Source organism: Anser cygnoides, chromosome 7, assembly GCF_040182565.1.
Source record: "Anser cygnoides isolate HZ-2024a breed goose chromosome 7, Taihu_goose_T2T_genome, whole genome shotgun sequence".
Lineage (NCBI taxonomy): Eukaryota > Metazoa > Chordata > Aves > Anseriformes > Anatidae > Anser > Anser cygnoides.
This window is the reverse complement of record NC_089879.1, coordinates 36,368,375-36,387,315: the sequence shown is the minus strand read 5'-3', so window position 1 is coordinate 36,387,315 and position 18,941 is coordinate 36,368,375. Positions and strand designations below refer to the sequence as shown.

Sequence of the window (18,941 nt, the reverse complement as noted above, 5' to 3'; positions counted from 1 at the left end):
CTATCGCTTTAGAACAAGGTTAAGCTTTTAATTAACAGAAACACAGTTGCTGAGTTGTGCCTGTGCTGTATTTCTGTGCATAGCGCGTTTCAGCTACCTGTCTGTCCTGCGCGTCAATTTTATTTGCTTTGGTAGTGCTTGCCTTTCACCGTCTATCCCAAGGCTTTTATGAAGGTATGATGCATTGCAATCGATTTTTGTAAACGATGCATCTCCCTCTTTTTTTTTTTTTTTAAACCTCCCCAGATGGTAATACTTCGGATAAGAAATATGCTGCTTTATGAGAAATACCACACCACGAATTCGCACATTTTGGATTTTTTTCCTTTCTTTCTTTCTTTCTTTCTTTCTTTCTTTCTCTTTTCTTTCTTTCTCTTTTCTTTCTTTCTCTTTTCTTTCTTTCTCTTTTCTTTCTTTCTCTTTTCTTTCTTTTCTTTCTTTTTTTTTTTTCCTTCTTGCATATGAGTTTGCATGCACCCAGATAACAGCTGATACATCTGCCCAGGTATCTGGCAGAGGTGTGGGGCATTTCTTCCCGAATGTTATTAAAGCAAATAGTTTGAATGCTTGCCAAGAGAAAGCAAGATTTCCAAACCTCTCCTCTGTTTGCACAGTACTTGAAAATATTTACCCTTATGATTGTAATTACTTTCCTAATATATATGAGATATATATTTTACTCTGCATGACACGTAGGTAATCGTCTTATAAGCAGAGATAATTTTAAAGCCGTCTTCAAAATAATAGTCACGTTTAAGTGAACACGAGTTTTATTTGGCTGTGATATTTTCCTAAACGAGCAGCAAATTACTTTGTTTGTTTGTTTGCTTACTGCTTTCGGAAATATACCTCCTCCTAAAATGTTTTCGAATGAGTTTGTGTAGTTATCCTCCTTTTGTTCCGCTGAGGTGGGGGAAGCGATTAATACACCTAACAAAAACCGCCCTTCTCTTGTAAGCCATTTGATAGATTCCTTTATTGACGTTGCGAGTTTCATGTATGAATGTGAAGATTTTTACGCCCGTGTTGAAACCCTTTTACCAAAGGGTAAACCACTTCCCCAAAGCGTCCCCTTTCATGTTTAAGGTGGTTTTTATGCAAACAGCTTTTATTTTAAATAAGCCTTAAGGTAACTTTCTCGACGGAGCAAGCCAAACGAGTCTGGTGGCACGGCAAAGGCTGGCTGCTTCCTGCGAAGCGCAGAGATTTTTAGTTGCCTTTCAGGTTACTGAGTGTACCGCGATTAAAACCACCAGCCGAAAGCAAGCGAACACGTTTCCTAATTCGTGCACGTGTACTCGACCTAGTGTTTGCTGTCTGCATTTTAAGAGTGAAAAGGAGTCTTTTAGCTTCTGTAACACCTTGGTCTGATCATTGAGGCTCAGCAATCATAAAGGCATCTTTGTGTTTATCTTCTGCGAAAGCCTGGAGGCTACGTGAGAGAATTCAACTAACTCCGCACACATTTGGTTACAGCAATCCTTCAGAAATTAACCATGGCACACAAGTGGAGGCGATCTTTAGCTTCTTCGCTTGGATCCAAAAGGCACGGAGTGTTTATTGACAACTTTGTTATGGAAACTGAACGGATTAGCCAGATGCGTCCCCAACAGCGTTAGGAACAACGTCTTGTTATAAAGGCGGAAAAGTTTTAAGGCTATGGCTGGAAAAGGCACGGGAACCCCAATAATTAACCTCATCTAGGCACCCAAACGAACAATAATCCTCGAAGTAATTACAAGATAGCCACGTCGGGGCGAGGGTAGGGGCAGGAAGAAGCGAGCGCTGCGTCTTCTCTGCCTCCTCGAAACAGCCTAGGTCCACGATCCGAAAAGGTTAAAATAATCTTAATTTTAATAACTATTAGCTTGTTTTCAGTCATCCCTAATGATGCATTTAGGTGTCTTCTGATCCCAGCCGCTTTCATCTTCAGCTTTTTACACCCTAAAATTAATTCCACCTAAAGTTCATTTTTCATTTTGTACTGTACTAGCGACGTGCAAATAATTTACATCAGTGTTCATCAGGACTGTCCTGAAGTGATGGATCATTTTGTTGAGTTGCAGTAAAAGTGCAGAATGATCTATAATGATGTAATATATACATTAAAAGGGTGTCTGGATGATCAGAGTTTTGCTAAAAATGTAAAAGGGCTTTTTGATTGATAACAGGGTTGCTGTTTTTCTGCAAAGGCTGTCACAGGCTGACACAATGCTTGAGTTATTAGGGCAGAGAAGGGCAACCATAAATTTCCAACGTCAGGCAAAAACTCTCTTTATTGTCTATATGATGGATGGGCCTCCGTACTAGACACCAAATACTTCGTATCACCCTTAAATGGGAACACATTTTTCGCGGCCATAATTCATGTTTTTTAAATAGAAAGTTTGAAATGCCTGCCTATATTTCACAATCCTGACATATTTATGAATCACTCCCTGCATGCAAATATAATTATTTAAAGCACCGAGGTGACATATGGGTTAGAAACGTACCAAATGCTGTTAGCGGAGTGATTTTTTTTAATTCCCTAAATTGAACACCGTAGAAATCTCTGCCTGTCTGCTCAGATCAATGAAGTCGAAGGTGAAGTTTTACTGATTTTGTCAGTGCCGCGTACGGCCGCTCGGTTTCGAGGAGGTGAAACCGACCAAACGGGAGCCCGCCGGCAATTCCCACGAGGCCGATGAAGGAGTGCTCCTCCTCCTCCTCTTCCTCCTCCTCCTCCCGGCACCCCGCTCCGAGAGCCGGTCCCGGCTCTGACCAGCGGAGCCCCGGCTCCCCGCAGCTCTCCCGGGGCCGGTGCGGGGCTCCGGCGCCCCGGGGCCGAGCTGCCGCACTCCCCGCCGCCTCCCTGCCCGCCGGCCGCGGCGAGCGCAGAAGCCGGCGGCCGCCCCGCGCTTCCTTTGCTTCGCTTCTGTAGCGGGGCCGAGCCGCGGCCGGGGCCGGGGCCGGGTCTGGTGCCTCCAGGCAGCCCCGGGGCCGCCGCCACTTCCGCCGGGGCGGGCGGAGCCGCAGCGCTGCGCTCCGCCCGCAGCCCGCCCCCCGGCCGGGACCTGCATCGGGACCCGCAGCGCGGAGCGGAGAGCCGCGGGCGCTGCGCCCCGCAGCCACCCCGAGCTCTGCTCGAGCTCCTCTGGCCCCTGCCCTGTGCCTCCGTCCGCACTTCATCGCAACTTAACCAAAGTTAAATTTTCGGCAGGGCTCGAGCGAAGCGGGCGTCGGAATCGCTTAGCGTCTTGAGTCTTTTCTGCTGTGGACTCGCGTGTGAATGTGTAAAATGTTCGCAGTAGTCCAAACTTACTATAACAGGCTGACTCTTTGCCCATAAAATGTTAAATCAACCATGACCAGACTCATTTTCCCATGTCAGCCAAGAGGACTCTGTAAATCAACACATTAGGGCTTCGCTGGGTAGGAGCTGCGTGTGCTTCATGCAAAATGGCCCTGACAGACGCTCTCCTGGTGCCGCGGTTGTCAGCCTGTGGCTGAGTGCGGAATTGTCATGTGGCAGCGGGAAATCTTGCAGGTAGAGTGCAAGTTCATTGGCAAGGCAATATGCGAGAGATAAAGGGCTGGTACTGCAGAAGGAGACGGCAAGGGTTGTTTTACCTTTCGACGTTACTGTTTTGCTTTTCAGTCTCTCAGGTGTTTTGCAAAGCCCATCCCACCAGCTTGAATCACTTAGATGAGCCTGTGCCTCCCCTGAAGGCCCGGTGCAGACACTTCCAACCATCTCCAGGAGGAGCCCACTTGGCAGCCCTTACACAAAGCTCGTTTCGAGGTTGCGAAGGAGCGTGATAGCTGTACCCGGAAGGAAATGAGCACTTTGGACAAATATGGCTGGGGAAGAATAGCTTTGGCTAGAGGAGACAGTCCAGGAGCAACCAAGACAACCCCCTCTTTGTTCAAGAAACAAGAAACATTTTTTTTCCCCTTACCTCTGAGCAGTGTGCTATGTTCTGTAAAAAGCCTCAGCCAACCTGCCCTTATCTAAACTGCTATCTCTGGGTAAGAGTTCAGACATTGGAAAGCTTATTTCTGGGTGCTAGTAGGTTCAAAAGAAAAGGAGAGATAGCACAGCGTATAACAAAATAATATAACCCCTCACCAGTCCCAATAGTTACACGCATTGAATCAGATTAGATTCAGATATCAAGGTGGGGCTTTGTGCTATATTTCACGAAAGGGGCCTCAGCATAGAGAAATCATTATCCAGTGCTCCTTGCTGGATTGCCTCCCACTCAGAGAAGTGACCCAGCTATGACCCAGATTCTGAACAGTTGTGTGTAAATTTAATTTTCAGCATTACATCATTCCAACCGGAATCTCACCTCTTTGCTCACTGTTGTGCTATGTGGCTTACCTGGTGTTAGAGAAAGAAAAGAAGAGGGAGAAAACACACCAAATATTAGGAAATACAGAGTTCGCATAAAACCAAACTTACAGCCGCTTCCACCCTGTGGTCTAGTGAGACAAAATGAGTTAGCCACCACCACTAAGGTGAGAGGGAAAAAAAATCACATGGTAAGTTAAAAAACCTACAAAGTGTCAAAAGGAAAAGGGTTTCTAATGGGGTGATGATAGAAAATCTGCTTACAAAGTTTCCTGTTAAAAACAAAACAACAACAACAAAAAAAAGGCAGTAGTCGAAGGTCTGTAGCAGTATTTGTTCTCAGCCAGTACTTTCACTACCTGAAGAGGGGTTAAACAGTGAAAACTTGTTCTTCGAGCTTCGATGTGTTTTCTTATGTGTTTTTTGCATGTTTGTTGTTTTCTCTGGCAAGTTTTTGGAACACGAGTTGTATAGAAAACAGCAAAAACTAAGAAAGAAAATTGTGCATTGTAAAAGTTTCCCTGTGGGAATCATCTGTGCCAGTGAAGATACATTTTTAAGGGAACAAAAGCCAGTCTTCTTGTGAAGGCTGCCTGTTCCCTCAAAAGTTAAAGAATTTAAGGAGACTAAGAACTAAGCCCACATCCTTCTTCATCTAATTTTAATTTTTGTTTTGTCTTTAGCAGACCAGAGAGTTACCCGTTAAATCATTTCTTTGCCTTATGAAACATATTTATTTTTTCTGTTTCTTTTTCGTTCACAGAAAGTTCATATGCTCAATGGATGACAAAGTAAGGCTGCAGTATGAGAGTGCGAAGAGTTTTTTTCCAGACCAGCTTCATTCAGGTACTCCCAACTCTGATAAATGTACTACCTTTAGTGTCAGGAGCAGAGATTAAAGGCAACAGGAGCTTGGCCAAGGTCACAAGTCCTTACAGTAAATAAGTGGTCCGTTCAAGTAAACTTATTAAATTGTGGCCACAGAAGAACAGAGGCTAGACAGAGTTAGCAGCTCTTAAATTCCAGTTCCAGGTTTACCATTAACAGCATGCAACTTTATTGTGTGGCTTTGTATCTGTAAAATGGGGTCCTGCTATTTAGTTATCAATTACAAAGAGTTTTAATGAGGATAAAATAGTAAATGCTTTAATGCATTACCATGTCATAACAAAGCCAAGAACTTAATCTCATATTCCCTAAAGCAGTGCAGTAACACAATGCACTGTGTCTTTCTGCATAATAGTGAAGTTGAATCAAGAATCATCTTTTTTCCTGTTTAGGGTGTCGTGCTCTCTTGTCATAACAAACAGTGTTATTTCATATGCCAGTGCTGCCCCAAGTTTTATGTTTTGCATTACTCGGTGACCAGAAGCAAACATGCTTCGAGGTTTCTGTTTCCTCCACTGATTTTTCAAACTCATGAAATGATGTAGTACAACATGTGTGTGCAATGATGAGATTTATTTGGTCCTTTGAATTAGTAGCTGCCACATATTTCTATAATATTTGAAGTTAGTGGTCATGCAGGTGTTTTTTTTTATTTTTTTTTAGATTTATGCAATATGGTTTTCTTATTATTTTACCTGTGACCTTGAAATCATGAATAGTCTCCATGCTAGTGTGACAGAGGTACAAATGGTATCATTTTATAGCTTTGGTTGTCTTGTTTGAATGTTATTAATATACAAAGGTAAAATCAATTAACAAAATACCCTTTTTGAAATGTAATTTATTAACTCTGTATTAGAGTATTCTTCGGTTGAACAGCTCTAAGACAGAGATAATATAATAGTGTTGTGGCTACTTCAGTTATGGCTTGCTTCGTCTCTCCTTGGACTAAAAGGCAAAATTTTCTCATTTACTTATACATGAACAGAATTGGACTGTAGTAAGCAGCTGTTTTAGTTCAGTAATCAACCATTGTTTCATTCCCACATTTTTATCATGATCTCAGTGGGAAAAGCAAATTTAAGTAGGATGCTTTTATAGGTATGATAGGTTTTTAATATCAAAGTATATTAATAAGAAAGAAGAATAGTCGGACCCAAATTATAATATCTAAGGAGCGCAGTAAACATTACAACTCAATTTAAAATACCATAGAGATGCTTCAGTTTGGTCTGTTGGTATCCATTCATATCTGTTACTGTTAATAATAATAATAAACCATATTAGTTAAACGGGGGGGGGGGGGATAAGAATCTGATGTCATTTCTCCTTCTTCATTGTGAAAACTAGGAAGAGTAGACAGGATTTTTTTAAAGACTATATATTTGTAACTATAGCATTCATATAAACCACTGCATGTTCTGTAGCAGGCGCTTTACAGGGGAGGTAGAAGCTATTCTTGGCCAGAACTGCCTGCTTCTTTCAAGGTGCCTCTTAAAATTGCCTGTGCAACAAGGACAATGAAAGAAGGTTGGCGTGGGGCTGAGTTGTGGATATGGAGAGAAGTTGACCATGATTTTTTGGACCAAGTTTTGAAATTTTTGTGACTCACATGGGGTGAAAATCCCTGCTACTTGCACTACTTGCACTAGTAAAGGACAGGATTAGTTCAGGTGGGTTCTAGGTGAGCAATCCGGTGTAACCAAGGAGAAGAAGGTTGAAAGGAAATATGTTTCTTTTCTATAGCAGTATTGTGGTTCTATTTATATGTTTATGCTGGAGTAATGAAAGCAATAACATTTTTACTGCAAACAGTAAATAATCATGGGATGCCAAGATACCCTACCCTGCGTTGGGTATATTTATGTTTATAGTGTGTATATATATATATATATATATATATATATAAAAGTATTACCTCTTGTAGTGGTGTTTGTCTGAATATGGTTTGGTATCCTTTACACAGTCTTGGCTTCATGTCTCTAGATAGATCAAATGTTTATCAGTAATACTCTTACATCTTCCCAGAAGGCCAAGGTATGCTTTTCCTGTGGAATATTATGAGGTGTCTCAGGAAAACAAAAACAAACAAACAAAAAAAACCCTGCAGCCTCCACAGATTCATCCACTTACCAGTCCTCGTCGTGGGCACTAGAATATCAGTATGGATTTGTTGCGCTGGGGCCTTTCTCAGACATTGTAAGGCAGGGTGAATTTCATCTTTGTAAGATTAAAAACTGAAACAGACTCCTGAAGTACAGAAAATTAATTTAACAGTTATAAAGACGTCAAATTGATGACACCAGAGGATGAAGTGCAGAATGTCCTCCTCTGCCTTGCCAGAATAATTAGAGAACAGTTCATTCATATCCTCTCTGTTGATTCTGCAAAAATACCAGTTGCGTGACTGGATTTCTGCAATAGAGTTGCCCACTAATTCTTCTCACTGATGACCTAACGGCCAGTGTGTGGTCACATTGTTGATACGGACTTTGTTTGACTTCCAGCTAAATAAGATAGTGGCTACAGGCTCCATGTTTCATTTTCTGAAAGTAAAGTTACATGAAATTTTTGTGCCTGCTCATATACTTTTTTTTTGCTTATTTTTATTCTTTGCCCTTTAGCGCTGAAGATTTTTAGTTCACCTTTAAGTCACAAGTTCAGATATGAACATCTCGACTTTTATCAGTTTGGATCAAATCACAATCTGAGCTTTTTGGATTAAAAATGGTTAGTCTTCCACCCTTCCACTCCGTATAAATAAAATTGCCTGAAGATATCTACCGTAATCTAATCTCTGATATTCTGATACATACTACATACTATCGACTTTAACATTTTCTAAAACTTAAGTGAATATCTGCTATCACTGTTTAATACAAATAGTTCTAAATGATTTTAAAAATATTTAATGCATAATGCATATCACTCAGGTGTTATTGTCAGTAATGGATGAGGAACAACGTTTGGATAATTTATAAAACTAGACAAAAACATTTTTCAGTAGTTAGTGTTTTCAAGGTGTTGGTTTCTAATAATAACATTTTGGTCATAATACCTTTTTAACATAATTTAAACTACTTTACTTATGCAAATTGGTGAACTAACTTGAGTGCTTTTATGCCACCTGAAACACTGAAAGTGTCTTGCATTATAGAAATGTGTATAAAAACAGTTTAACTCTTTTGCTTGCTTCAAGTCAAACCGTAAAACAGATGACAATTTTTCTTAGTTACAAAGTAAAGAAGATTTCCCCCTCACACCTTTGTGCAATTTGTGAGGTGCCAAGGAGGTGGTGAGGATCTTTAATAAGTGAGTTAGTAGCCTTTACTTTTTTAGCATTCTGACTTATTTTGAACCAGCAAAAATATTATAGCAAAGCTATCAGGTTGTAAGGGCACGCAGGTAAGAAATGGGAGCTGAGGAGATCAGGCCTGCTGGAGGTAGCCCAGGCCTATGCTGAGGAAGAGTTTCTCAGTAGCACACAAGAAGAGGTGACATGATGGCACCTTAACAAAGCTGGTTCTGAGCACAGGAACAAGCAACTCAAAGGAGTAACCCTGAAAACCAACTACTTAAAAGATAGGCACATCTTCAGACCACTTGGGCACCTCTGCATGGGTATCTACACTACACTGAGCTGCAGTGGGTTTCTGACCTGAAGGCCATTGCAGGGCTGTCTGGATTGCTCAGCTTTTCACTTTAGGGCCTCTGTGTCAGGTTGGGTGAGCGTAGACACAGAGCCTCCAAAGTCCTCTTGGGAGAAAAGGAGGAGGTGCCATTTTCTGCCTGTCTTGTGTTTCCCGGGTATCCATGGGATGGAAATTCCAGGATGAGACGAGACCAGCTTGGGTAAGTGCCTTGATTTTATTATACCTGCTCAAAGTTGGGGAAGGAATGATAACTTGGGAAGCTTGTAGGGAATCTATGCTGAATGGCAGTGGACAGCCAAGCAGGGGGTGCCCATCGCAGAAACTGTCTTCAAAGGCCAGAAAGGGCTTCCAGAATCCCTTCATTCCGTATCACCCACAGTGATGAGGAAAACAAACAAACACCTCTTTAACCAATGCTTTTGCAGACTTTGCTCATTACTTGCATAGTACTGACTACAGTATATGCCTATACACCAGTAGTGACAGTTTAGCTCACTAGTGGCCAAGAGCAGGGCATACACACTCAGCAAGCGGTATTGTACATGTGCCATCACTAGTGCACAGTGTGCTCACAACGCAGACTCACTCTGAAAAACATCTGCATGTGGCCATTCACAATTGTGCTCCCACTAGCAGATTCCTCACCTGTATCAAATTTCCTAGCACCATTTTCAAAGTGGTTCCACAAGGGTGGGGAAGATAAGTCCTATCTATTCCTTGTATATATTCCTGGACGTAACAACCACAGGTGGCAAGAATTCAGATTAAGCTTACATGGGGACACACAGAATTTTTCCCTCTCTCTGGCATCCCTCATGCCTTTTCCTCAACTTTGTGTTTCAGTCACATACAGCTCACTAAGGCAGAAGATGGTGTTTCTTTCCTGATTCTGCCACCCTAACTTTGAAAGCATAAGCCCCAGCACATTCCTGCAGTCCCTTCAGTAACATGGATGGCTCATTCACAGGGTTGGGAAGGTCACTGATTGTTTGTTTCTGGTGTGTAGTCTCTGGATGTAACGCACATTCATTTCTAACTTTTTGGATACTTTAGTATTATAATTCCTTGCTTGGAATTTGCTTGGGAAGAGAGGGTGCTCATCTGTCCCTATACAAAACTTCTCAATAAAACTGGACATGGCGTTCACCACTCCTGTAGTGATCAATGTAGGCCAGGAAGACTATAGGTAGATATCTCTTGTATTCATGCAAATAAAAGAGCCTGTGGGTAATGACATGACTTTAGGGACCTGTTACTGGTACAGGCTATGCTGGGGCAGAGAATTGATGCTACAGACTTCCTCTGTGCCAAACTAATTTTCCATGGTGAAAAAGCTGGGGCTGCCAGGCACCACCGTGTTATGGCTATCCTCTAGGTGTCCTCTAACAGGTTTCTGGAACAGTGGGAACTGCCACTAATTAATTAATTGATACATTGGGTGCAGACTGCTTTTACAGAGAGTACCTGAGAAGTCATGTCAGACACGAAGCATTGATTAAGTGATTACAGTATATGCAGAGTGCTAGAGTGGCCTGTGGCTGGAGGTGGGAAGGGACAGTTGTGGAGCCAGTTTGGAGATCAGCCCATCTGCATAAACAGGACTTGGAGCTAGGATTTTCTCCCTGATAGATGGACATTATAGATGTACTCGAGTATCTGGCTCAGACCCTCAATGACAATTACAGTGACTGTAAATGAAAAGAACATTAAGCATGCTAAGTCAGGCACGGAAAAAATGAGGAAGTGCCAGAATGGAGCACTGCCTCTGCAATCTTGATTCTCTCTGTTTAGTGCATAGACATGGTGACAGTCTTGATGATGATAGAACATCAAGATCAAACAATATCACCTCTGTGTGATCCCTGTCTCATCTGGTGCAAAGTCTGCAACAGAGTGAATGCCAAGGGACCGTAATTTGTCACTGAGCCCTCTGAGAGGAGTGTTAGTATAAAACCAAGATAGCACCAGATAGCAAACTAGCATGTTTTTCCTTCACATACACAGAGCATGCTCAGTCTGATATAAAATAAGAAACATGTAGTTGTTTCTGTATCAGGTTAGAGGCCTAAAAGCAATAGGGATTATAATTTAAGGTAATAAAGTGCACATTTAAACCAGCCAATTTTGAATTCAAGTTGTTAATCTTGAAAACATATAGAAAAATTACCCAGTTATGGTTACTCGTACAGGTTACATTTGGGATATGCACCTGGAAACATATTGGTTTACCATTGTAATCGGTGACAGTCAACAGTAATTCAGAAACAGGATAAACAGGGTGACCTTTCTCTAATCTGCATACTAAAAACAGAATAGAGAATTGAAATGAAATTATTTTCTAGTGGCATTAGGCTGACAAGTTTGATAGAATTAATGTGATACTATACAGTTAGGTCAAGTGGGTATCTTCATTTTTAATGCACAAACAAGGATAAAGGAGGCTCTGCCTGTTCTGAGGGAGCCAGCTAAGAAAAACTCTTCAAAGCTGAGGTCTCTTCTGTTCCAGATGCTTACTGTGTCTTGGGAGGTGGGGTGAAGCAAGATTATTATGGAATATACTTATATGCCACTGAGTTTTCTTTGGTCTCCATGACCACAGCTTGTAAAATCTCTTGATCACATGTATTCACCTTTCTTGAGCAGATTTATAACACAATAGTTTGTTTAACAAGAAAAGGTAAAAATTCTATAAAAGCCCAAACTTTTGTCCGTTATTTTTGCCTTTTACTCTTATGAGATTTTCCATTCTGCAAGAGGGAAAAGGCTTTTAATTTTTTATTACCCGTAGAGAAGCGATTGTGATTCTTGGGTTTTATCCCCTTTCCGGAGCAGTATTAGCAAGACAGCTAACCTTTCAAGCTATCCTCAGTGTAACTAACTGTAAAATTGGGATATTAATGCCTAACTGAGATAGGTAGAGTAAAGCTTAATTGATTAATAGATGTAAAATATCATGAAATTTGCAGGTGAATGACACTTTAGACAACACTTTAGAAATGTTAGGTATGGCTTTCTTTATATTTTAAAATAACCAGTATAAATAACACTAAGAATTGATCATTATGAACATTTTTTTACAAACACATTTACTTATCTTTCTATTGAAAGACAAATTATAATACTGAACAGTGAACACAATTTGAAACAGACAGAAAAAGTAGAAGGAAATTAACATGCTTGTCTATTCACTAGAAAAAGATGAACACTAATAAAATTTCCCTCTAGATAAAACTTCGAAAATGTTATTTTCTATACATGATTTTATGAGCCAGTATGATGCCAATGCATATATTCATGTAAGCACCCATTAAGTTTAAAATAGAATCTCTAAAATCTTTCAGTGGACTTGTCGGTGTCTTCTTTTTGCTCATTTACCTATTTAGTTTTTGATGAACGTTTTAGTCTTTGCTTTTCTGCTTAAACAGAACTATTTATAATTAATACTATACAACAGATATTCTCAAAGTTTTCAGGTAAGAAAAGATTTCCAAACCTGTGGTTATCTCCTAACTGGAACTTTTTTTCTGTCTTTGACAGTATAGACAGTTCTCCAGCTTCATTAACATATGCATTTTTTCATAATGAAAAATTAATGGTTGTGAAGGATTGAATTTAAGTTCTTGTTCTCTTTTAATACAATTTAACATGTGGAATAACACCATGCTGCTGCATCTGTGAGGTTGTTTCACCAGAGGTTTTTTTTTTTTTTATTCACTTTATGAAGACTTTAATGTTTTTTTCAACCCAATTTTAAGTCAGATTTGTTTTAAGTGTAAGACTGAGGAGAAAGGAAGAAAGGATCCAGGTTATCTGGGTTAGGTCCCAGATAGTCAGGATTTTCCACAAGAGGATCCACTTGCTGTGTCCAGGCTGCTTTATCTGCTTCATATGTGCGTATGAAACTGTATTTTGAGTTTATGCAGCTTCAGTGGCACGTCTGGGGTGCCAGAGAGCCAGAAGGCTGGGTGAAACCTTTACCAGCCGTGTACCGCCAGCAGCATTTGAACCAGAGGGCATGTCCTCGAGTGAAGAAAATAAGGTTTTAATTCCTGAAAAGGTTAGTAAATTATCAATAAACATTTTAATAGGTGGTTAATGAATTGACATAGGGTTAAAGAAGCTAACAGACACAGATTATAGCTGTCCATGACTGCTACTGCTTAACTTCAACACATGGATTTCAAGCCTGTAAAATTTTGTAGATTCTGTTCCTTACCGGTTAGCACTTTGAAGACTATTTACAAATAGAACCTTCTTACAAACTCACAGTGTAATGGCTGTTTCTTTCTTTTTCTTGTTTTGGTGGGGAATTCTAAGACAGCTGACAAACTGGGAAAAAATGCTAGAAACTTGGCTGGCTAATCTGGATATTTCTATCCCTTCATCATGAGAATTAGCTGTGCATATTTCTCAAGAGTTTTGAGCTGAGAATAAAGTATTTTTTGTTGGTCAGTGCCACTTCTCTAAGAGCTCATTTTTTGCAAGCTGTGTTTTATTCTTCTGCCCTGTAATCCTGATCCATGATGATATTTGTCATGACAGCTTCATTTTTGCTGGGTTCTGTCACATAAATTGAGTTACTCCACCAAAAATAAACTTCTTTTTTTTTCCTCAAAGACAGAGAGGAAAACAAATAATTTTCAAAAGCTATACGAATAATAATATTTTAAACTTCCTGAACTTTTTTCTTTGGCTTGATATAAATTTTTTTTGGTAGTATTGCTGTGACTGAATGCTAAAAACACAGTGTCATATGTGACTATATCTCTTTTAGTTTTCACTTTTAATTACAGAATTCACCCAGCATTGTCCTAACAGGGTACAGAATCTTCAGTAAGTGAGCCAAATATAGCATGGTAGTTTAACATGCTACATAATCATGTGAGCTATTATGTCACCCAGATATACAGCCATAACCCTTACAGAGAAAACTGAAACCAGAACCCTGTGGTGTTTTTTTGTGTTGGGAAGCTGATGGTTTTGAAATATGCTACTTTGTCAACTTTGAAATTGAAGACCTTACACCATCATTGTAATGCTATCTCGATTCTGGTCTGGAGACAAAGCCTGGGAGAGTTTTAAGTGGCTTTAGTCTTTATGTCCATTTTATGACCATCCAATCATTGCCTTTTTTTTTTTCCCAAATATGCTAACTCTGGTATCTAGGCTGATTTTGTGATAAAGACTTCTCTCAACTGGGACTGAAATACTTTGTTCCCAATTACTTTTATGTTATCCAACACCGTCAGCTAGCAGTAACTTAAGCTTTGCTCATCTGACTGCAATTCCAGCAAGAAACCTAAGTGTGAAAAGCTTTATATTATTTTAACAGTCCATCTTTACTTGAGAGCAATAATTATTAATCTGAAGCTCTGTGCTGTCCTCTTGTGATTGTGGGAATGGGTCCCAGTATTACAGCCAAATATCAGCATATTTTTGGATACTTTTATATGTAGAGTCAAAGTTGGAATTCCCAGATATAAACAAGAATTTCCTTAAGTTTAGCATTGGTCTGTCTCTAATAATCTCTTCAGTGTAAACTGGAAGTCTCTTTGTTTTTACTCTGCTCTTTCTTTTGTGTTTCTCACCAGAGAAAGCTTATCTAAAGATTTGTTTGTTACTGAGAGCTTGGAGACTAAGACTTAAGGTGGAACTTATGGCGTACCACTCTGTCCTCAATGAATGAGGTATTACATTGGCTCAGCTTCTTTCTTCCTTTTCACTTTTATCTTTCCTAGAAAAGGGGATTATATATGTTATGGGATTTGAAGGATTTCTATATTAGTGTATTTGCATGCAAAGTCAGGAAGAGAGGAGTAAAGCACTAAAGTCACCAGCAAGAAGGCTTGGGAAGAGGCAATTAAACTAAGCCATCTTGATTTCCCTTGCATTTTCTCTCATTTCCAAGGAGTGTAAAACCTGTTTCTTGTTATGTTTATATGTCTCTATATTAATTGACAATATATTGCTTTCAGAGATTGTACGTCTGTAACTTTCAGCTTTCAGCTCTTCCATCTTGCATAATGTATTTGTGTGTTCTCTTCCTAGCAATGTCTCCAGATGATGCAGAATTAATGCTAGTTGAACTATATTTATCCCTCCTCGCCCAGAAGGATGGGTGGATGAAAGTATTGAGTAATGGGAAAAGTTGCTGTTTAACAAACTGCAGAGGATGATGGATTTTGTTTGAGCTCTGTTCTTTCATAGCTATCCAGATTGTTAGCAACTTCCATACGTTTCTGTGGGAATCTTTGGTACTCAAAAGGTATAAAGAAAAATAGCCACTGTTTTTTGAACTGAGCAATAGGGAGCTAAAACTTCCTTCAGATACAGAAATTATTCCATATTGGCCTGTAATATGTTGACTTCCGATTGGGCTGTATACCTGCTTCCTGATCTCTTTTCAGCAGCAGTGTTGTATGTTATCTGTGTGGAAAGCTGTGGTTTTGCTGTTTGCCTCTATAACCAGCTCAAAGATGTAAGATTAAAAAAATGGGGCCACGTACATAGATGCAAAGCAGGAAAGGAACCTGTTTGCTAATGTCAGGTATTTCCACACCTTGGCTCAAGCTCCTTCCTGACCACACAACCTTCCATCAGAGTGAAGGCAGGCTGAGAACTCTTTCCAACAGGTATTTTCAATAGTATATACCCATTTCTAGATAGGTCTCTCTTATGATACAGTGATGTTGGCAAAGTACATTGCAGATTGTGTCTCTGTGGATTCATCAGGTGAAAACATTTCCTTCTGAAGCAATCAAGCGACCAGTCAAAAAACCCCAGCCTGGCTGGTCTGGTATTTCAGTTCTACAGTGAACTACCAGAACAGCTAAAACAAGAGACATCATCCCAGCTACAAGCTCCTCTGGCCTCTGCAGCCACTTCCTTTGTCATTTGATCTTTGTCTTCAAGCATTTCTGGAAATAATCTGTTTTGTCTTTGTGTGAGAGGCAGTCTCTGCCCCAGATACTGTGATGGAGACCTAGAACAAGAAAACACCTCACTGAACTTTTAAAAGCTCAAACCAGTTATTTAGAATAGAACTGCAATGTTGGATGGCCTCAAATGAGATTTTATCGTAGCTTTAATCCTTTTTTTTTTTTTGCCCAGCTCTGATTATTGCATTCTTATGACCAAACTAGCATTGATGCACAAAGATATACAGTTGTTTCACTATTGCAATTTACTTTCCCACAATAGTGCAGTCAGCCACTGAAATTCACATATACATAATGGATTGTAGGGAAGCATGGCACTTCAGGTTTGTTGGGAGTCAGTCATCTTCGGCTTCAAAAAAGAAAAACAAAACAAAAACAAACAAACAAACAAAACAATAAAAAACAACCTCTGTGTATGTGAGCAACATATAATTACAAGAGAAGCAGTAGCAACAGCTTCCAAACAAGCATTACTGAATACTTTCTAATAAAAAAAATCTTACGATCTTTCATTAAGTGTTCTGTGCCTGCATGGCTAGCAATAGGCCTTTGAAACTTGGCAGGAGGATAATCCCGTCATTCTTTTTGTTGGCTTTATGGAAAAACAAACAAACTAGAAAACATTTAGATTGCATGAATTATAACCTATTGAAAAACCCCATTTCTTGTCTTTGGTTCACCCTATATTTTAAGTTTTGGCAACATTTCAAAATCCTTCAATAATCTACAGAGCTTGTGGATGTCCTGTGCCAGCATTTTTCTTCTGCATGCTATGTACTCTAGGTGGGACGTAGAGAATAACTGCCTTTCAACCTTGAATGTTTTTTTTGCCTGCAAGTACCATCCACTGGGAGCAAAGAAATGATGGTTCTACACTTTCCTCTTTTCCTGACCAGAAGTAATATTTTTTATTATATAATGCCATTGCTCATTTACATTGAACAGGCCAAACCAAGACAGAGTATTGTCTATAGCTAGGGTATCAACCTAGGTCTTGGGAGGAGATGTAGGTTCAGTTCTAGCTGACCACAGGTAACATAAGTGTTTACGCAAGTATATCAGCTTTTCTTTGCCTCAGTTCCCTTGCTGTAGCCTAGGAAGAAGAGGATTTCTCTATTTCTTGGTGTAGGTTAAGAATAAATGCATTCAAAAATGCTCGGTGTTCTGGTAATATATAGCGTTAAAGAACTTAGTGATATTTTGCCTGGTTGAGTTAAATTTACTTAGCTCTGTTCATTCTATAGTCTAAATGAAACAGAGTCTTGCATATTAAAAAAAGAAAAAGACCCTGTATCATAACAAACACTTTGAGAAGGTAAATTGTGCAATTAATTGTTACTATGTCTTAGCTGTTGAACACATCTCTTATTAAACGTAATTCTAGCCTAACAGCTATAGTGTGCTATATAATACAAGGGATTTTAATTGTATTTGGGCCATGCTGTGGTGGACAAAACTGTCATTAACTTTGGTGGAAGCCAGATTACTGGATAAAAATGTCAGGAAAGGCTTTTTTTTTTTTTTTTTTTTCCTACTGTCATCAAACCTTTTAGGTTGTTCTTTTTTTTTTTGAAAACTCTTAGTCTATAGTATGTTGAATTTATAAAGACTATATGCAAAGTTATCTTAGAAGAATACTAACAAGGTTACAATGTGAAGCTTTCCAAAGATGTCAGGAGATGCTGAACTTCAAGGTGCCTTTGCAATTAAATAGCGAGTGAACTTCTGTCAGAGCTGTCTTCATTCACAATCACCATGTATCCTCACTGTGCTCATAGCACACTGCTGCCATGTAATAGGAAAATAATAATTAAATATACCCTGGAGGTGGTTGTAGACAAAATTCTGCTCTGCATGCAGACAGGAGGAATCAAAGAATCAGGCTCTGATTTAGGGTAGAGTGTGAAGATTGTGGCAAAAATGTGTAACAATAAGATCTGGGCCATTCTCAAAGCCCTGGAAACTTTCTGCCATAAGATCTAGCTGCTCTGTACTAATTGTAAATATAATATGTAATCCTCTAGAACTTAACAGCAGTTTGTCACCAGTTTTGGTGCAGTGCTAGCCCTTCACTAAATGGAGCAGAAGGGCAGAAGTCACATAGTATATGTGTGCTGCACTGCACAGGGCTACTGCATAGGAGGGAACAGATCCTTGTCCCACAGAAAGGTTTGGGCCTACCTTAGAATCTGTAATTCTTACCAAATGACCTTTTCCCTTATTTAAATGGAATTAGGGGAAGAATTGATCAAAGATGCAAGAGGTGTTCATAGGAAACATTCCAGATTGGACAATGTGGTTCTCTGTTGTAGGAAAAGATAAAAAAAAAAAAAAAAAGTTAACCCTACTTTCTGCTGTAAGAGTCTCCAGAAGAATGGAAAAATGTAAATTGAGGCCATTAACTAACAGTATCAAACTCAAAGCAAATTCAAAAATACTATATAGATACATGGTAGTACCTATACTGCATATTGCAGTACATATTGCAGTTCTACCACTTTTCATTGTCTGTTTTTCTGGACAAAAAGTGTCGTGCAGTCTTTCAGACATGTGCTCTGGATATGCACTTCAGAGAAAATAAAAACAAAACAAACCTCTAATTTTAATTCATCAGCAGAAAGAAAAAAAAAATTTGGATGTTCTTATCCTCAATTTTTAAAGCACAATATCACACTGTCATAACAATATAGTTAAGGAAAGGTGTACTAGTGTATTGAGCGTACATGCATAACTTGCTTTTCAGATCATTATAACTTATCATTAGCTGTTACGTGTCTTTATAAGTGAGAATATAAGAAATAGTGTGGAGATGGGAAAAGAAAAGCTTGATTTCTAGCAGTTCAGACTAGGAATAACAAATGAGGTCATCATTACTGTATTTCTTTCTGTCTTTGTCAATGAGATAAAACTATGTACTTTGTTGCATTTTGTTTTCATTCCATCATGCTTATTTTCTTTTTGTTTGTTTCATAGCAGAGAGTCCTAGTAATGCTCTTTCCTGGGAGACGTTTGAAGTTATTAGTGTGGACATTAAACACCATCTTTAACTATTTGGGGTTAAAAACAGTTGTAAGTGAAGCTATGTATGAATAAAACCTTCTGCTTCCTTTGGTGATACAGACAAAA

General features: G+C 39.4%; 1 protein-coding gene across 1 annotated transcript in view; it reads left to right on the top strand.

Moving 5' to 3' along the window:
- Positions 1 to 18,941, top strand: part of LRMDA (leucine rich melanocyte differentiation associated) — a 712,994-nt gene that overhangs the window by 20,412 nt on the left and 673,641 nt on the right. The window contains exon 2 of the mRNA XM_067000856.1: positions 5,100 to 5,182. Within this exon, the coding sequence (XP_066856957.1) occupies positions 5,141 to 5,182 (42 nt within the window). The 5' untranslated portion in view covers positions 5,100 to 5,140. The remainder of the gene's footprint in view (positions 1 to 5,099; positions 5,183 to 18,941) is intronic.